Source organism: Symphodus melops, assembly GCF_947650265.1.
Source record: "Symphodus melops genome assembly, chromosome: 6".
In the NCBI taxonomy this organism is placed as follows: domain Eukaryota; kingdom Metazoa; phylum Chordata; class Actinopteri; order Labriformes; family Labridae; genus Symphodus; species Symphodus melops.
This window is the reverse complement of record NC_136696.1, coordinates 28,988,231-29,003,230: the sequence shown is the minus strand read 5'-3', so window position 1 is coordinate 29,003,230 and position 15,000 is coordinate 28,988,231. Positions and strand designations below refer to the sequence as shown.

Genomic DNA, 15,000 nt, shown 5'->3' with positions numbered 1-15,000 from the left:
CCCCACCTCCCCCCAGTCCCAGAGTCCTCCCACCCCCCCGCCTCCCCCGAGGGTCCGCAGCGAGCCGCCGCCCCCACCTCCTCAGGTGGAGCCGCAGGTCCTGCTGGAGCCGCAGGGCGTGCGCTTCGTGTTGGGCCCCACCCCCGTTCAGAGGCAACTGATGGAGAAGAGGAAGCAGGAGGCGCAGGGGGAGGAGCCTCAAGAGACTAACGGCCCTCCTGAAACCCCTGCCGAGCCAGAGCCCGCCCCCCAGCTCTCCAACGGCTCCTCTTCAGTTCCATCCACGGCTCCTCGCCGCCACCGCCCGCCGCCCCTCACCCCTGACCTGCAGAATGTCAACAACTCGGCCCAGCGCCGCACCGCCCTGCTGGACTATGAGAACTTGCCGGTGCTGCCGCCCGTGTGGGAGGCCAGGAAGCTGAGTGGAGAGGAGGAGGAGTCTGTGCGTGGCGGACTGAGGACGCCGTCGTTAAATGGCTACAACCACCACGGCGTCCTGCACCACTCCTACTCCCACCCGCTGTCCGCCACGCTCGAGGTCTCGCACAACTACGTCAACACGGAGAACGTGACGGCGCCTCTCAGTGCCCACAGGCCTGACACCGCTCGCCGCCGTACTGACGGCCCCACCATCTTTAACTTTGACTTTCGGCGGCCGCCGCTGCCCGGACATCCTGAGCCGCCCAAAACTCTGAACTACATCGAGGTGGAGATGGAGCAGGGCGGCGGGAACAAGGGAGCCTCGGACGGAAGCAACCCCCACACGCCTCGCACCCCCACCTCCCCGCTGCCCCCGACCACACCCACCCGTCGCACCGAGCTGTATGCCCTCATCGACATCGAACGCACCGCCGCCATGTCCAACCTGCAGAGGGCGCGGCCGCGTGACGACGGCACGTCACGCAAGACTCGACACAACAGCACGGAGCTGCCCACCAAAAGCACTGTGTGACCCCGCCCCCTCACCGTCACTTCCTGTTACCTCCTGGAGGGCGCCTGACGGAGCGTGTTTATATTTAGACTTCCTGTGAGCTCACCTGTGCAGGTACGCTCTCAGACGGTCCTTATAGCAGATTATTGGACGCTGGTCATGTGACAGCAGTGATGATGTCAAAGACTTCTCTTCCTTATATGGTCAGATCAGTATTACTGAAGCATTCCATTTATTCTATGTTCACTTCCTGCTGCTGTACTGAGCGTGCTCAGTGTGTACAGTAGATCGCCACAATAAAAGTTTCTCTGTTTTTATTTCTACTCGCCTGTCCCGCCCACAATGACATCACTGCTCAGGGGGAGGAGCCACATGTGCAGTGTGCAGCTACTTCCTGTCAGGAAAACAAAAAACTCTGAATAATAAAATAACAAATATATAATTAATGTTTCCGTCCGAACGGTCTGGAGGGAGATTTTATTTATGAACGATTGATCAACAGGAAGGAGCTGCGTTTTCCGTGTGCTCACTTCCTGTTTGACTTCAAACCAGAGAAGACGACCTGATTGGATGAAAAGATTTAGACGTAAATGTTGAGCTGACCCTTTAAAACAAGGATGACATCACTGTTTTCCCTCTTTAGCCCCGCCCCCTGTCTCAGGGTAACATGGGGTCCGGCAAAGTGGCGAGGTCATTTTAATCTCTGGACGACGTTCACGTCACCTGACCACAAAACACAGCGAAGTCCGTGTTGAAGGTGGCGTCCAGCTGGTTGTCGAGCGTCGTGTGTCCTGATGAATGCGTGACGAGTCTGTTTACACGCTCACTCTTAACCGTGTCACCTCGCCGCACTGACAGTGTGAGGCGTGTAGTTGACCCGATTGACAGGTGGGCGTGGCCTCAGCGTGTTAGTTTAATGCTGACAGGAAGTGAAAATACACGTTTCCTCTGTCAGCCGCTAAGCGTTGATCAGACGATCGTTCCTCGACATCGAGCTCGTTGTTTTCACGAGTTCTAGAAGCTGAAAAAATCAACGAGTCGTTAGAAGACGAGGGTCGACCATTTTAATCTGACAAAACACACACACACACACACACACACACACACACACACACACACACACACACACACACACACACACACACACACACACACACACACACACACACACACACACACACACACACACACACACACACACACACACACAGCCACCACTAGAGGTCACTGTAGTTACAAACATCAGCTGTCATTTTTCGTAGACCTGAGGGTCCCGGATCAGATCCTGGTTCTGAGTCTGGTCCAGGATCTGGTGTTCACTCTGGAGCACGGGTCTTTGTTCCCCTGTACACACGCCTGCGTGACCACGGTGACCAGCTGGGCTGTATTCAGTGAGGAGGGTAAATCACCATGTTGACATGAACAAACAGGAGAAATGCTGCTCTCTGATTGGTTGCATAAATGTCACGAGTCATTTCTGAGTGTTTGAAGTGAAGATGAGCTCTTAGACACGGCGTGCACACGGTGCGTCTTCAGTACTGCAGGATGGTGAGCAGGTTGTAGGTGATGGTGTCCCTGATGACCTCAGCGGTGCAGTACGTGTCCCCCTCGTACGGCTCCGTGTCCGGCTGTCTCAGACTCATGGCGGTGGGGTTGGCGTCGGCGTTCCACTCGGGCAGGAAACAGTCCCCCAGCTGTTCACACATGTTGTGCAGGACGCAGCACGCAGCCACCACACGCGGCATCATGGACACGTCGATGTCGGTCTTCCTCAGCAGACACCTCCAACGCCCTTTCAGGCGCATGAAGGCGGTGTCGACCACGGAGCGGGCCGAGGTCAGCGTGTACGTGAAGCGGCGCTGCTCAGGAGACAGCTGATGGTGCTGGCTGTATCCTTTCATCAGCCACGGCTTCAGAGGGAACGACTCGTCTCCGATCAGATGGACGGGGATCTCCACGCCGTCTGACACCATGGACTTCTGAAACACAGACCGTATGTTAAAGATCCACCTGCAGCAGGTAAACAGGCTGTAACGTCTGCAGGTAAACAGACTGTAACGTCTGCAGCAGGTAAACAGGCTGTAACGTCTGCAGCAGGTAAACAGACTGTAACGTCTGCAGCAGGTAAACAGGCTGTAACGTCTGCAGCAGGTAAACAGACTGTAACGTCTGCAGCAGGTAAACAGACTGTAACGTCTGCAGCAGGTAAACAGACTGTAATGTCTGCAGCAGGTAAACAGACTGTAACGTCTGCAGCAGGTAAACAGACTGTAACGTCTGCAGCAGGTAAACAGACTGTAACGTCTGCAGCAGGTAAACAGGCTGTAACGTCTGCAGCAGGTAAACAGACTGTAACGTCTGCAGCAGGTAAACAGCCTGTAACGTCTGCAGCAGGTAAACAGACTGTAACGTCTGCAGCAGGTAAACAGACTGTAACGTCTGCAGCAGGTAAACAGGCTGTAACGTCTGCAGCAGGTAAACAGGCTGTAACGTCTGCAGCAGGTAAACAGGCTGTAACGTCTGCAGCAGGTAAACAGACTGTAACGTCTGCAGCAGGTAAACAGGCTGTAACGTCTGCAGCAGGTAAACAGGCTGTAACGTCTGCAGCAGGTAAACAGGCTGTAACGTCTGCAGCAGGTAAACAGACTGTAACGTCTGCAGCAGGTAAACAGACTGTAACGTCTGCAGCAGGTAAACAGGCTGTAACGTCTGCAGCAGGTAAACAGACTGTAACGTCTGCAGCAGGTAAACAGGCTGTAACGTCTGCAGCAGGTAAACAGGCTGTAACGTCTGCAGCAGGTAAACAGACTGTAACGTCTGCAGCAGGTAAACAGACTGTAACGTCTGCAGCAGGTAAACAGGCTGTAACGTCTGCAGCAGGTAAACAGACTGTAACGTCTGCAGCAGGTAAACAGGCTGTAACGTCTGCAGCAGGTAAACAGGCTGTAACGTCTGCAGCAGGTAAACAGGCTGTAACGTCTGCAGCAGGTAAACAGGCTGTAACGTCTGCAGCAGGTAAACAGACTGTAACGTCTGCAGCAGGTAAACAGACTGTAACGTCTGCAGCAGGTAAACAGGCTGTAACGTCTGCAGCAGGTAAACAGACTGTAACGTCTGCAGCAGGTAAACAGGCTGTAACGTCTGCAGCAGGTAAACAGGCTGTAACGTCTGCAGCAGGTAAACAGACTGTAACGTCTGCAGCAGGTAAACAGACTGTAACGTCTGCAGCAGGTAAACAGGCTGTAACGTCTGCAGCAGGTAAACAGGCTGTAACGTCTGCAGCAGGTAAACAGGCTGTAACGTCTGCAGCAGGTAAACAGGCTGTAACGTCTGCAGCAGGTAAACAGGCTGTAACGTCTGCAGCAGGTAAACAGGCTGTAACGTCTGCAGGTAAACAGACTGTAACGTCTGCAGCAGGTAGACAGGCTGTAACGTCTGCAGCAGGTAAACAGGCTGTAACGTCTGCAGCAGGTAAACAGACTGTAACGTCTGCAGCAGGTAAACAGGCTGTAACGTCTGCAGGTAAACAGACTGTAACGTCTGCAGCAGGTAAACAGGCTGTAACGTCTGCAGCAGGTAAACAGGCTGTAACGTCTGCAGCAGGTAGACAGGCTGTAACGTCTGCAGCAGGTAAACAGACTGTAACGTCTGCAGCAGGTAAACAGACTGTAACGTCTGCAGCAGGTAAACAGGCTGTAACGTCTGCAGCAGGTAGACAGGCTGTAACGTCTGCAGCAGGTAAACAGGCTGTAACGTCTGCAGCAGGTAAACAGGCTGTAACGTCTGCAGCAGGTAGACAGGCTGTAACGTCTGCAGCAGGTAAACAGACTGTAACGTCTGCAGCAGGTAAACAGACTGTAACGTCTGCAGCAGGTAAACAGACTGTAACGTCTGCAGCAGGTAAACAGACTGTAACGTCTGCAGCAGGTAAACAGACTGTAACGTCTGCAGCAGGTAAACAGGCTGTAACGTCTGCAGCAGGTAAACAGACTGTAACGTCTGCAGCAGGTAAACAGGCTGTAACGTCTCTCACCTCTCTGGGGAACAGGTACCCATCAGGCCGGTCCTCTGCTTTCAGGAACAGGTCTGAGCTGGACAGAACTGAGGCGGTCCTGGTGTTGCCGGGCCAGCCGGCGTAAACGTCTGTGAATCTAAAGTGGACAAAATATAAATGTTCTGAATATCTTCTGAACGCCCTTCTGTGTTTTTATAAATGAAGCGGTCCATGAGGCAGCGTGCTGGAGTTTGTCTGATGATACATTGGTTAGGATGAGTTCTGCCCACCTGGCGTCGTGGTCGACCACAGCCTGCAGGATGACTGAGTGCCAGCCGTTCTGGTTGTAGTAGTCGTCTGGGTTGTCCCTGGGGGCGGAGATGGGAATGTGAGTCCCGCCGATGACCCCGGCACACTGTGGGTAGCAGCGGTCCTTAAAGGCCCGGATGGTTTCGTCCAGCCTCTCACCTGAGGGGAGCGACACATAGCGCTCATACATGCGGTCCAGTATGGCGGCGGTGACCTGCCGGACTACGATGCACACGGTGGCCACGCCCACACCTGCAGTAAGATAATCAAGGTGATGATCCATTATGGTTCAGCCCGCCCCGGCAGGACGACCTGCAGGGATTTAAAATCCATTACTCGTACTGTAAAGTCATCTGGAGGACACCGGTTGATAAAATGGGTCGGAACATATAAAAGTGGGCCGATACGTTTAATCGTTTAAAGTTATCGACAAGAATCAGATTATCAAATACAGACCGAACATCTGGGCGATGGTTCGGTACTCCCCGGACCTGGAAAACCACCACAGGGCGATGGCCAGCCTCCGGTCCGGTTCGATGGGCGCCCGGAAGTTCGTCCTGCGTCGTTTGATGGCGGGACCGACCTCCTCGAGCAGGAAGTGGAACGTCGCTCTCGAGATCCGGAACTGCGCCTTCCACTCGTCCTCGTCAAAGTGCTGCGCCACGGCCCACAGGTTCTGCGCCGGGCTCCGGGTCAGAACCCACACGGGTCTCCTGGTAACCGTGATGAGGCTCAGGATGCCGGCCAGGGACGACAGCAGGAACGCCCTCCTCCTCCGCAGGTACTGTCTCCTCCGCCGGTCTCTGTCCGCCCTCTCCCGGAGCCTCCTCCGCCTCTGCAGCCGGTCCAGCTCGGCCACCTGAGCGCCGAGGTCCGGAGACAGGTCCGGAGACAGGTCCAGACCGAGCAGGGAGCCCAGCAGAACCGCTGTCAGGGACCCACTGTCCGCCATGTTGGCTCTGCTAGAAAATACTGTCGCGCGGTATTATGACGTCATGTACAAGACGATCAAAACATAAACAAAGACTGTGAAAATGTAAATGAGCTCAATTGGTGAAGTTGGTAGATCCGTGCACTGCAGAATCTGTTTCCCCTGAAACACAGTGACCTCGTAAAACTGAATGTTAAACAAACTGAGACAGATCTGTGTCAGACAGGAAGGAGAACAAAGAGAAAGACAATTCAATATGTGGTTAATGATCTGTCCTTAAAGTATATAAATATCAAGATCTGTGTATTTGTCTCAGTCACTGGAAATATAAGAAATGAGATGAAACATAATTTATCTTTATCTGGTGTCATTACCTGAAAAGAAGGATGTCAGATTAACTGCTTAATTAACTTTTGGAGACAAAAAAACAACTTCTGCCATTTTTTCTCCACACATGTATTTAAGTCATTCAGAGGAATAAAGTTTCTGTTTTAATGTCATATGAACCAACCAGCTGCGACATCTGGAATAATGAAACCTCCTCTGTCCACATGAATCACTGCTATAGCATGGGGCTTTTATTAGTCTTTGATGCACTACCACAGGGGGGCGCTGTAGGTACTTTATTTAATCAAAGTACCTACAGTAAAACCTTGAGGAAAGATGTCCAGCTTTAAGTGAAAACTGGAAGAACGATTAGTTTCCAGGAAGAGGCCAGCTCATGGACAAAGATTTGTGTCTTTTTTAGTTTTTTGATTTTGAGTTTGGGGAACAAAAACAAATGGGCCAAAACGAAACCAAACATTTCACTTTTTAGGAAAGAAATCTTCTGTTATGCTGCCACAGTCAAAGACATGAAAAATAACAAAGCTGCCAAAACATATACATGGAGACATGCTGTGGAAGTGACCTGTCCCCTGAATGTCTACGTGTGTATTTTATGTCTGTATGTAAGAATGTCAATAGGCATTTATTGTCTATTGTTTGTATGTAAGATAGAACATTAAAAAAAGACCTGTGAAGAATGTAAACAAAGTGTGAGATTTTTTACGGTTTAATTCTCTTCAGTTTGAATCTGACTCAGAGAAATACAGATTTCATCTTTATTTAAATTAAAATAATGAATGAAGCTTTTTAACCTCATCTCGTTTTTACTTCAACTTCGACCCAAATGTGATCGAAACGCTCCTGGAGGCCTTCGCTTTGGTTCGAATCCTCAGTCGATTGAACTGATGAAGCTGCGGGAGGGCGGGGCTTAAAGTTCAGAGGCCGGGGTTCAGAGTTCAGGGTGCAGGGTTCAGAGTTCAGGGGCGGGGTTTATAGTTCAGGGGGCGGGGTTCAGAGTTCAGGGGCGGGGTTTATAGTTCAGGGGGCGGGGTTCAGAGTTCAGGGGTTTCAGGGTTTAACCTTGAAATGAGGAAAAGTGGGTTTTCTGTTTCAGCATGGGAGGTCACTCAGGCCTGTTCTAGAGAAGGAGGTCACGTTAGCTCTGAGTCCGTTACTATGGTAACTGAAAACAAGAGATGTGAATGTCTCTGTTATATTTGAGAGAAAAGCTGAAGTACCTAATCAAAAGTATTTAACACGGGTCAAGGACGAGAACAGACTCCTCCTTTAGAGTAAACATTGATTATGATGTCTCACTGAGTTTTTGAACTTTAATAAACAATAACAAACATTATTCATTTATTTTACATCTGATTTAAAATGAGCCTCTCGTCTCCGCCTGCTTCAGTGTCACTCTACCTGTGTCCTCAGGGATCCAGCAGGTGGAGGTGCTGACAGCTCTGATCGGGGTCGACCTGCAGGAGTCTGACACCCCGAACACTCTGATCAGGTTTGAGCTCCCAGCATGCACCTGTGTGCCTCAGGTGGAGCGTTAAGGCCGGCCAGCTGCTGTGGGGCGGCTCGGCCTGCAGGGGGCCCTCTTCCTCCGGGACGCTGCAGCTCACAGCGCTGAGAACTACAGCTGTTCACAAAGAAACAAACAAGAAGGGATGTCACAACACAAGGATTTCAAACTTCAACACGACTTTAGGAAAGGTCAAACAATATCACTTCCTTTTTCATTACTATGGCAACCAGTGAAGAAGTCTGAGACACCACATGAAATCTACTCGCTGCTCGTGAAATGCCCCCATGCAACAGCGAGGACCAGCTCACCCCTCAAACAGCCACAGCCACCTGTACCAACCCACTCTGACCCCCCAGGACTAAGTTACACACAATGGGGGGAGAAGGTGCTCCATTCTACCGGTCCGTGTCTGTGAAACGCCCTCCCAGACCACCTGAGGGCGCCACAGCCTGTGGAGAGTTGAAGTCTCTGTGCACAAAACTTATTTTATGTAGATTTTTAAAACTTTTAATGGGTCTATTCAAAGGTGAATTATTTCTTCTGCTGCTCTTCCCTTTTTTTGTTTTGTACATTTTGGGTGGAAGGTGCTGCAGCGGGGTTTCTGGGGTCAAATGTCAAATGTTATTGATTTCAGGGTAGGATTGAGGGAGAGGTTGATGCTATCGCTTTGTCCTCCCGGACCCTCAAGAGAGGACGAGAGCCTGTTTACCTGCTGCAGACGTTACAGCCTGTTTACCTGCTGCAGACGTTACAGCCTGTTTACCTGCTGCAGGCGTTACAGCCTGTTTACCTGCTGCAGGCGTTACAGCCTGTTTACCTGCTGCAGACGTTACAGCCTGTTTACCTGCTGCAGACGTTACAGTCTGTTTACCTGCTGCAGACGTTACAGCCTGTTTACCTGCTGCAGACGTTACAGTCTGTTTACCTGCTGCAGACGTTACAGCCTGTTTACCTGCTGCAGACGTTACAGTCTGTTTACCTGCTGCAGACGTTACAGCCTGTTTACCTGCTGCAGACGTTACAGTCTGTTTACCTGCTGCAGACGTTACAGCCTGTTTACCTGCTGCAGACGTTACAGCCTGTTTACCTGCTGCAGGCGTTACAGCCTGTTTACCTGCTGCAGACGTTACAGCCTGTTTACCTGCTGCAGGCGTTACAGCCTGTTTACCTGCTGCAGACGTTACAGCCTGTTTACCTGCAGACGTTACAGCCTGTTTACCTGCTGCAGACGTTACAGCCTGTTTACCTGCTGCAGACGTTACAGTCTGTTTACCTGCTGCAGACGTTACAGTCTGTTTACCTGCTGCAGACGTTACAGCCTGTTTACCTGCTGCAGACGTTACAGTCTGTTTACCTGCTGCAGACGTTACAGCCTGTTTACCTGCTGCAGACGTTACAGCCTGTTTACCTGCTGCAGACGTTACAGCCTGTTTACCTGCTGCAGACGTTACAGTCTGTTTACCTGCTGCAGACGTTACAGTCTGTTTACCTGCTGCAGACGTTACAGCCTGTTTACCTGCTGCAGACGTTACAGCCTATTTACCTGCTGCAGACGTTACAGCCTGTTTACCTGCTGCAGGCGTTACAGCCTGTTTACCTGCTGCAGGCGTTACAGCCTGTTTACCTGCTGCAGACGTTACAGCCTGTTTACCTGCAGACGTTACAGCCTGTTTACCTGCTGCAGACGTTACAGCCTGTTTACCTGCTGCAGACGTTACAGTCTGTTTACCTGCTGCAGACGTTACAGTCTGTTTACCTGCTGCAGACGTTACAGCCTGTTTACCTGCTGCAGACGTTACAGCCTGTTTACCTGCTGCAGACGTTACAGCCTGTTTACCTGCTGCAGACGTTACAGTCTGTTTACCTGCTGCAGACGTTACAGTCTGTTTACCTGCTGCAGACGTTACAGTCTGTTTACCTGCTGCAGACGTTACAGTCTGTTTACCTGCTGCAGACGTTACAGCCTGTTTACCTGCTGCAGACGTTACAGTCTGTTTACCTGCTGCAGACGTTACAGTCTGTTTACCTGCTGCAGACGTTACAGCCTGTTTACCTGCTGCAGACGTTACAGTCTGTTTACCTGCTGCAGACGTTACAGCCTGTTTACCTGCTGCAGACGTTACAGTCTGTTTACCTGCTGCAGACGTTACAGCCTGTTTACCTGCTGCAGACGTTACAGCCTGTTTACCTGCTGCAGACGTTACAGCCTGTTTACCTGCTGCAGGCGTTACAGCCTGTTTACCTGAGGTTGGTTTACGTGGTTGTTTTCTTCTGATGCTAAAGGTTAGCGGTGGCGGCGCTGACAGGATGTCACCTGGTAAACAGCAGCTTCCTGCAGCGTGATCTTCAACATGAAGCAAATGGAACCATCTGTCTCACAGCTTCAGCCAAACGTGAAGCGGCCTGCGGGAGGAGAGTCAGTGAGCCTACATGTGTTCACACCTCCACCCTGACACACACGCACGCCGCACGCCAGTCTCAGAGGAGCTATCACGCTATTCTTCTTCTTCTCACAACAGGAAAACACGGAAGGCGCTAAAGACTTTGAATGTCTAGTAGTTTTTGGTTTCCAGAGCACTTTTTGTCTGGTCTCAGACTGGGAGGACTCTGGATGTGAAATCACTTTATTTCTCTGTGATTGGAGGGAAAACGCTTTTAAAAAATGATGATAGAAATAATTCATTAAAAATGAACAAACACTGATGACTTCAGTGTGTGTGTGACAGGAGGGGGGGAGAGTCAGGGCTGCACGCTGACACAGAGTGACAGGGGGACATACATGGGGGACAGCAGGACGTACAGTGCATGTGGTTATGAGAGCAGGGACCTGTACCTGCGTCCAGAGGGCATGATGGAGAGGTGGCAGCTGATTGGTTGGTGGTGTCCAGTGCTATTGTGTGAGCGATGCGTGTGATGGCCTTTGAGTTCTGACAGGGTGGGAGCGGGGAGTTTGGCTACAGTGTTTGTGACCCGGGTGAGTTTGGTGTTTGACAGTGAGCAGGTTGAAGAAGCAGGAGGAACAGTAGAGCAGGATGGACGAGATGGGGGGGGGGGGGGGGGGGCGCGACATAGAGTCCTTTGAGTTTCCGGATGGCGTGCAGTCTTTTTTGAATGTCCGTTGTCGGCTGGTCGAAGGTGAGATTGTTGTCTCGTGTGAGTCCGAGGTATCTGAAGCTGTCAACAGTTTTAACTGTGTCATTGTTGATGAGGGTGGGGGGCGGGGGTGATGGGGTGATGGGGTGATGAGGGTGGGGGGCGGGGGTGATGGGGTGATGGGGTGATGAGGGTGGGGGGCGGGGGTGATGGGGTGATGGGGTGATGAGGGTGGGGGGCGGGGGTGATGGGGTGATGAGGGTGGGGGGCGGGGGTGATGGGGTGATGAGGGTGGGGGGCGGGGGTGATGGGGTACCTATTATTATTTCTTTAGTTTTATTTACATTGAGATGGAGGAAGTTATGCTGTCAATAAAAACACTTTAAATTGTAAATATTGAATCTGAACATCATCACAGTCTCCACGCTGGTCAGCGCGGCGGCGAGGAGGTTCCCGGTTTGATCAAATAAACGGAATGAAAGGTGTAATGAAACGTCTTCAACACGTGTTCACCTGTTTGTTGTTTATTTATTAAAGGTAAACAATCATCATCATCTCACATAGACACGTTAATGATGAGGAGACGCTGAAGTTTAAACATGATCGTCCAGATTGAGTCGCTGACAGAGAGAGAAACAGGAAGTGAGCTTTTGAACAAACAACAGAAGACTCTGCTGGAGGAGGAGGAGCTACAGGAGGAGGAGGAGCTACAGGAGGAGGAGGAGCTACCAGAGGAGGAGGGGCTACAGGAGGGGGAGGAGGTGGGGGGGCTCTGCGCAGGAAGGTTGAGTGACATCACATTCAGACGTGTGATTGGTCCTCGGAGATGTACAGCCCGCTGCTCTCCAGAATGTGTGACAGCTGTTAGCTCTGTTAGCATTATTAGCTCTGTAACATAAACCTGGGGGGATCAGCGATGGCACGGGAGAGCAGAAACTGAATGTTTCAATGTGTGATGTGGACCGAAGTGAGGATGCTTCTTCTGACAGCAGAGGAAGAGTTGTAAGCCTGAAGGTTGGGACAGTTTGGACCCTGCTCACCTGTCTAAACCGACGTCCTCTCTTCTGATGTTTTTAATGTTCACTGGGACACAACAAGCCAATTAGCTGCTTCTGATTATTCTGTTCTGTGAATGTTTGATGTTTGGGTCGTAGAACTACACACACTCAATGAGAGCAGAGCCACAAAGTGATTCTTTATTCCTGATGGTGTCTGCACCGACTGACAGACCCTGTCTGAAATCACCATGGTAACAGCAGACTGTTTGATGCGTCTGAACTCTCTCACCATGACAGAAACATAGGCAGATGTCCAGCTGATTTGGTGAGTTAGCTTCTAGTTAGCTTGTGTTTGTTGGTGACCTTAGGCTGCGACTTCTTCTTCAATGTTAGCATCAGATTAGCTTCAGGCTGTTTGTTATTTAATCTGACGGCAGCCTGGATCACCTGCTAATGCTAACATAACATGCAGTCTAATCAGGCCTGGATTAGCCACCTGCTAATGCTAACATAACATGCAGTCTAATCAGGCCTGGATTAGCAACCTGCTAATGCTAACATAACATGCAGTCTAATCAGGCCTGGATCAGCCACCTGCTAATGCTAACATAACATGCAGTCTAATCAGGCCTGGATTAGCCACCTGCTAATGCTAACATAACATGCGGTCTAATCAGGCCTGGATTAGCCATCTGCTAATGCTAACATAACATGCAGTCTAATCAGGCCTGGATTAGCCATCTGCTAATGCTAACATAACATGCAGTCTAATCAGGCCTGGCGAGACAGTGCTCTGTAATGTTTAGACTGCAGTACCAATTTCAAACACTAGGGGTCAGAGGTCGACCAGGTAGACCAACAGCTCCCGAGAGGTCAAATCTGTTGATGAGTTTAGAGAGAGAGTGGGTGGGACTTTAACACTTTAATTATAATTAATTAATTGCAAGAATTTGTTTAAGGCATTTAATCACAGTTAGCCTCATAAACAGCACAGAACTGTTCGTCATTGCTTCGAGCTAGCTTAGCCACAAGTACGAACAAGAAGTGTTTGAAGCCTAAACGCGACCAAATGACCGTCTTCAGGACCAAAATTAATAATTCAAACTTGTCTAAATTGATCGCTCTGGACTGTAGATCACTATTAGTGTTTGAAGATGAGGGGTTAGAAAATGTGCTACAGCAACATGTGATCCAACTTTCCAGCTGCTGAGCAGAAAAACTATTTCAAACAAAATCCAACAGCTTTATGAAACTGAGAAGAAACACTGCATCCATTCATCCACTGAAATCCATTTAGACTGAGAAGTGTTGCTTTTTAGGGCAAATATTGTGATGCAGTGAAAATGTGATTAATTTCAAATAATTGATTAGAAAGCCCTGAGTTAATTAGATTAATTAATCAAGTCCCACCCCTCGTTTTAAGGCTGGTCCCCCTCAGGTGATAAATGTTTCTGTTTGTTCGGCGTCTTTTATAAAAGCAGCAGCTGGTCGTTGTCGTCATAATAAAACTCTGATTTAATGATTCATGGTTTACAAAGATCTCATCAACATAGAAAACGCCTCTAAAATGGAACATTTGTGTTTCTAAATAAAGTCAGAGGCCCCCGGGGGCCCGTCTCCGGTTTCTCTTTCATATCCATAAAGAAGTGTTCTACGTGTTGGTCATGCCTTTCTTCAGTTCGTGACTCCGTAGTCTACAGACCGCCGCCTCGGCCCTCTGCAGCATCGTCTGCTGTAATCCCTTTAGATGAGCGCTGGGCCCGCTCAGGGGCCCCAGGGGCCTGTAGCTGGAGTATCCGGGGAGGAAGAGGGAGGAGTAGTAGACGTGGCTGTGGGGAAACGGGGTCCGGAGTGTGCCCCCCCCACTCTGAGAGGAGGAGTCGGTACTTCCTTTGTTTTTGTCCGACGACGTGGCGATCTCCGCCAGCGACCACAGTTTAGGTTTGGGGGCCGTGCTTGGCCCCTGGATGGAGCCACAGGAAAGTCCTTTAGAGGGAGGGGGGGAGGTTTGCTCCAGTTCTGATGCTCTCACCGACCCCAGGGGTCCAGTGAGGGGGGCGGGGCCTGGGTGGGAGGGCAGCCTCTGGGCCCCAGAGTCTCTGCAGTCATGATCAGTGAAGCCTCGCTCGGTGTCGCTGCTGCTGTCGTCTCTGAACGCCAACACACACGAGTCAGAGCCCGAGGGGGGGCCACGCACCGCTGAGGGGGGGAGGAGAGGGGAGAGGTCAGCAGGGGGGAGGGTCAACACACACACACACACACTGACACACACACACACACCGTCTTTTTCAAACCAGCCACTCCTTGGTAGGTTTTAAAGCAGCGAGTCTTTCAGATCACGTAACGCCGAATGCGTCCGCTCGTCCTGCACACACGTGTTCATGTGTACATATATTTATATATATATATTTATATATTTATATATAAATATTTATATATATATATTTATATATTTATACATATATTTATATATATATATTTATATATTTATATATAAATATTTATATATATATATTTATATATTTATACATATATTTATATATTTATATATATATATTTATACATATATTTATATATATATATTTATATATATATATTTATATATTTATATTTATATATTTATACATATATTTATATATTTATATTTATATATTTATATATTTATTGTTCTTCAGCTGTTTGTTTATGAAGTGTTTTAAGTTTAAAGGGACTGAAACTAAAGAATATTAAATCATGTTGGAGAAAACTTCTCACAGATGAATTTCTTATTTATCTTCATCTGTCGTCTTTCAGACAAACTGTTCTTTGAAATGATAATAAATAACATTAAAATAATAATGATAATAAATAACATTAAAATAATAATGATAATAAATAACATTAAAATAA

At 49.4% G+C, this 15,000-nt stretch overlaps 3 protein-coding genes across 4 annotated transcripts in view; 1 reads left to right on the top strand and 2 right to left on the bottom strand.

Moving 5' to 3' along the window:
* The window catches only part of LOC306826023 (fibroblast growth factor receptor substrate 2-like), a 7,477-nt gene extending 6,223 nt beyond the window's left edge, over nucleotides 1–1,254 (top strand). Inside the window, exon 7 of the mRNA XM_079347056.1 lies at nucleotides 1–1,254. This exon is cut by the window's left edge and continues 77 nt beyond it. Coding sequence (XP_079203182.1) covers nucleotides 1–952 — 952 coding nt within the window. The 3' untranslated portion in view covers nucleotides 953–1,254.
* A 756-nt stretch (nucleotides 1,255–2,010) lies between these two features.
* LOC306825157 (uncharacterized protein) lies at nucleotides 2,011–6,221 on the bottom strand. Of its 2 annotated transcripts, none has more exons than XM_079345722.1 (4): nucleotides 5,691–6,221; nucleotides 5,216–5,486; nucleotides 4,965–5,082; nucleotides 2,011–2,910 (listed from the first exon to the last, which is right to left on the bottom strand). In XM_079345722.1, the coding sequence occupies exons 1-4, from the start codon at nucleotides 6,184–6,186 to the stop codon at nucleotides 2,464–2,466; spliced, it is 1,332 nt and encodes a 443-aa protein (XP_079201848.1). In that variant the 5' UTR covers nucleotides 6,187–6,221; the 3' UTR covers nucleotides 2,011–2,463. The 2 variants fall into 2 exon arrangements, with proteins under 2 accessions (XP_079201848.1, XP_079201849.1); XM_079345723.1 differs by having other exon boundaries at nucleotides 5,216–5,393.
* Nucleotides 6,222–13,567: 7,346 nt separating this feature from the next.
* Nucleotides 13,568–14,494, bottom strand: LOC306825871 (Iroquois homeobox protein 5a-like; the record flags this gene model as incomplete). The annotated part of the gene is made up of 2 exons (XM_079346830.1): nucleotides 13,568–14,310; nucleotides 14,452–14,494. The coding sequence occupies 2 exons, from the start codon at nucleotides 14,492–14,494 to the stop codon at nucleotides 13,763–13,765; spliced, it is 591 nt and encodes a 196-aa protein (XP_079202956.1). The 3' UTR covers nucleotides 13,568–13,762.
* Between the last annotated feature and the right edge of the window lie 506 nt (nucleotides 14,495–15,000).

Excerpts from the sequence above, each read along its gene's own strand:
- LOC306825157 (XM_079345722.1), bottom strand. The coding sequence starts at position 6,186 with ATGGCGGACAGTGGGTCCCTGACAGCGGTTCTGCTGGGCTCCCTGCTC. Across the intron at positions 5,487-5,690 it reads AACCATCGCCCAGATGTTCG|GTGTGGGCGTGGCCACCGTG; the intron begins GTCTGTATTTGA and ends ATCTTACTGCAG. Across the intron at positions 5,083-5,215 it reads GTGGTCGACCACGACGCCAG|ATTCACAGACGTTTACGCCG; the intron begins GTGGGCAGAACT and ends TGTCCACTTTAG.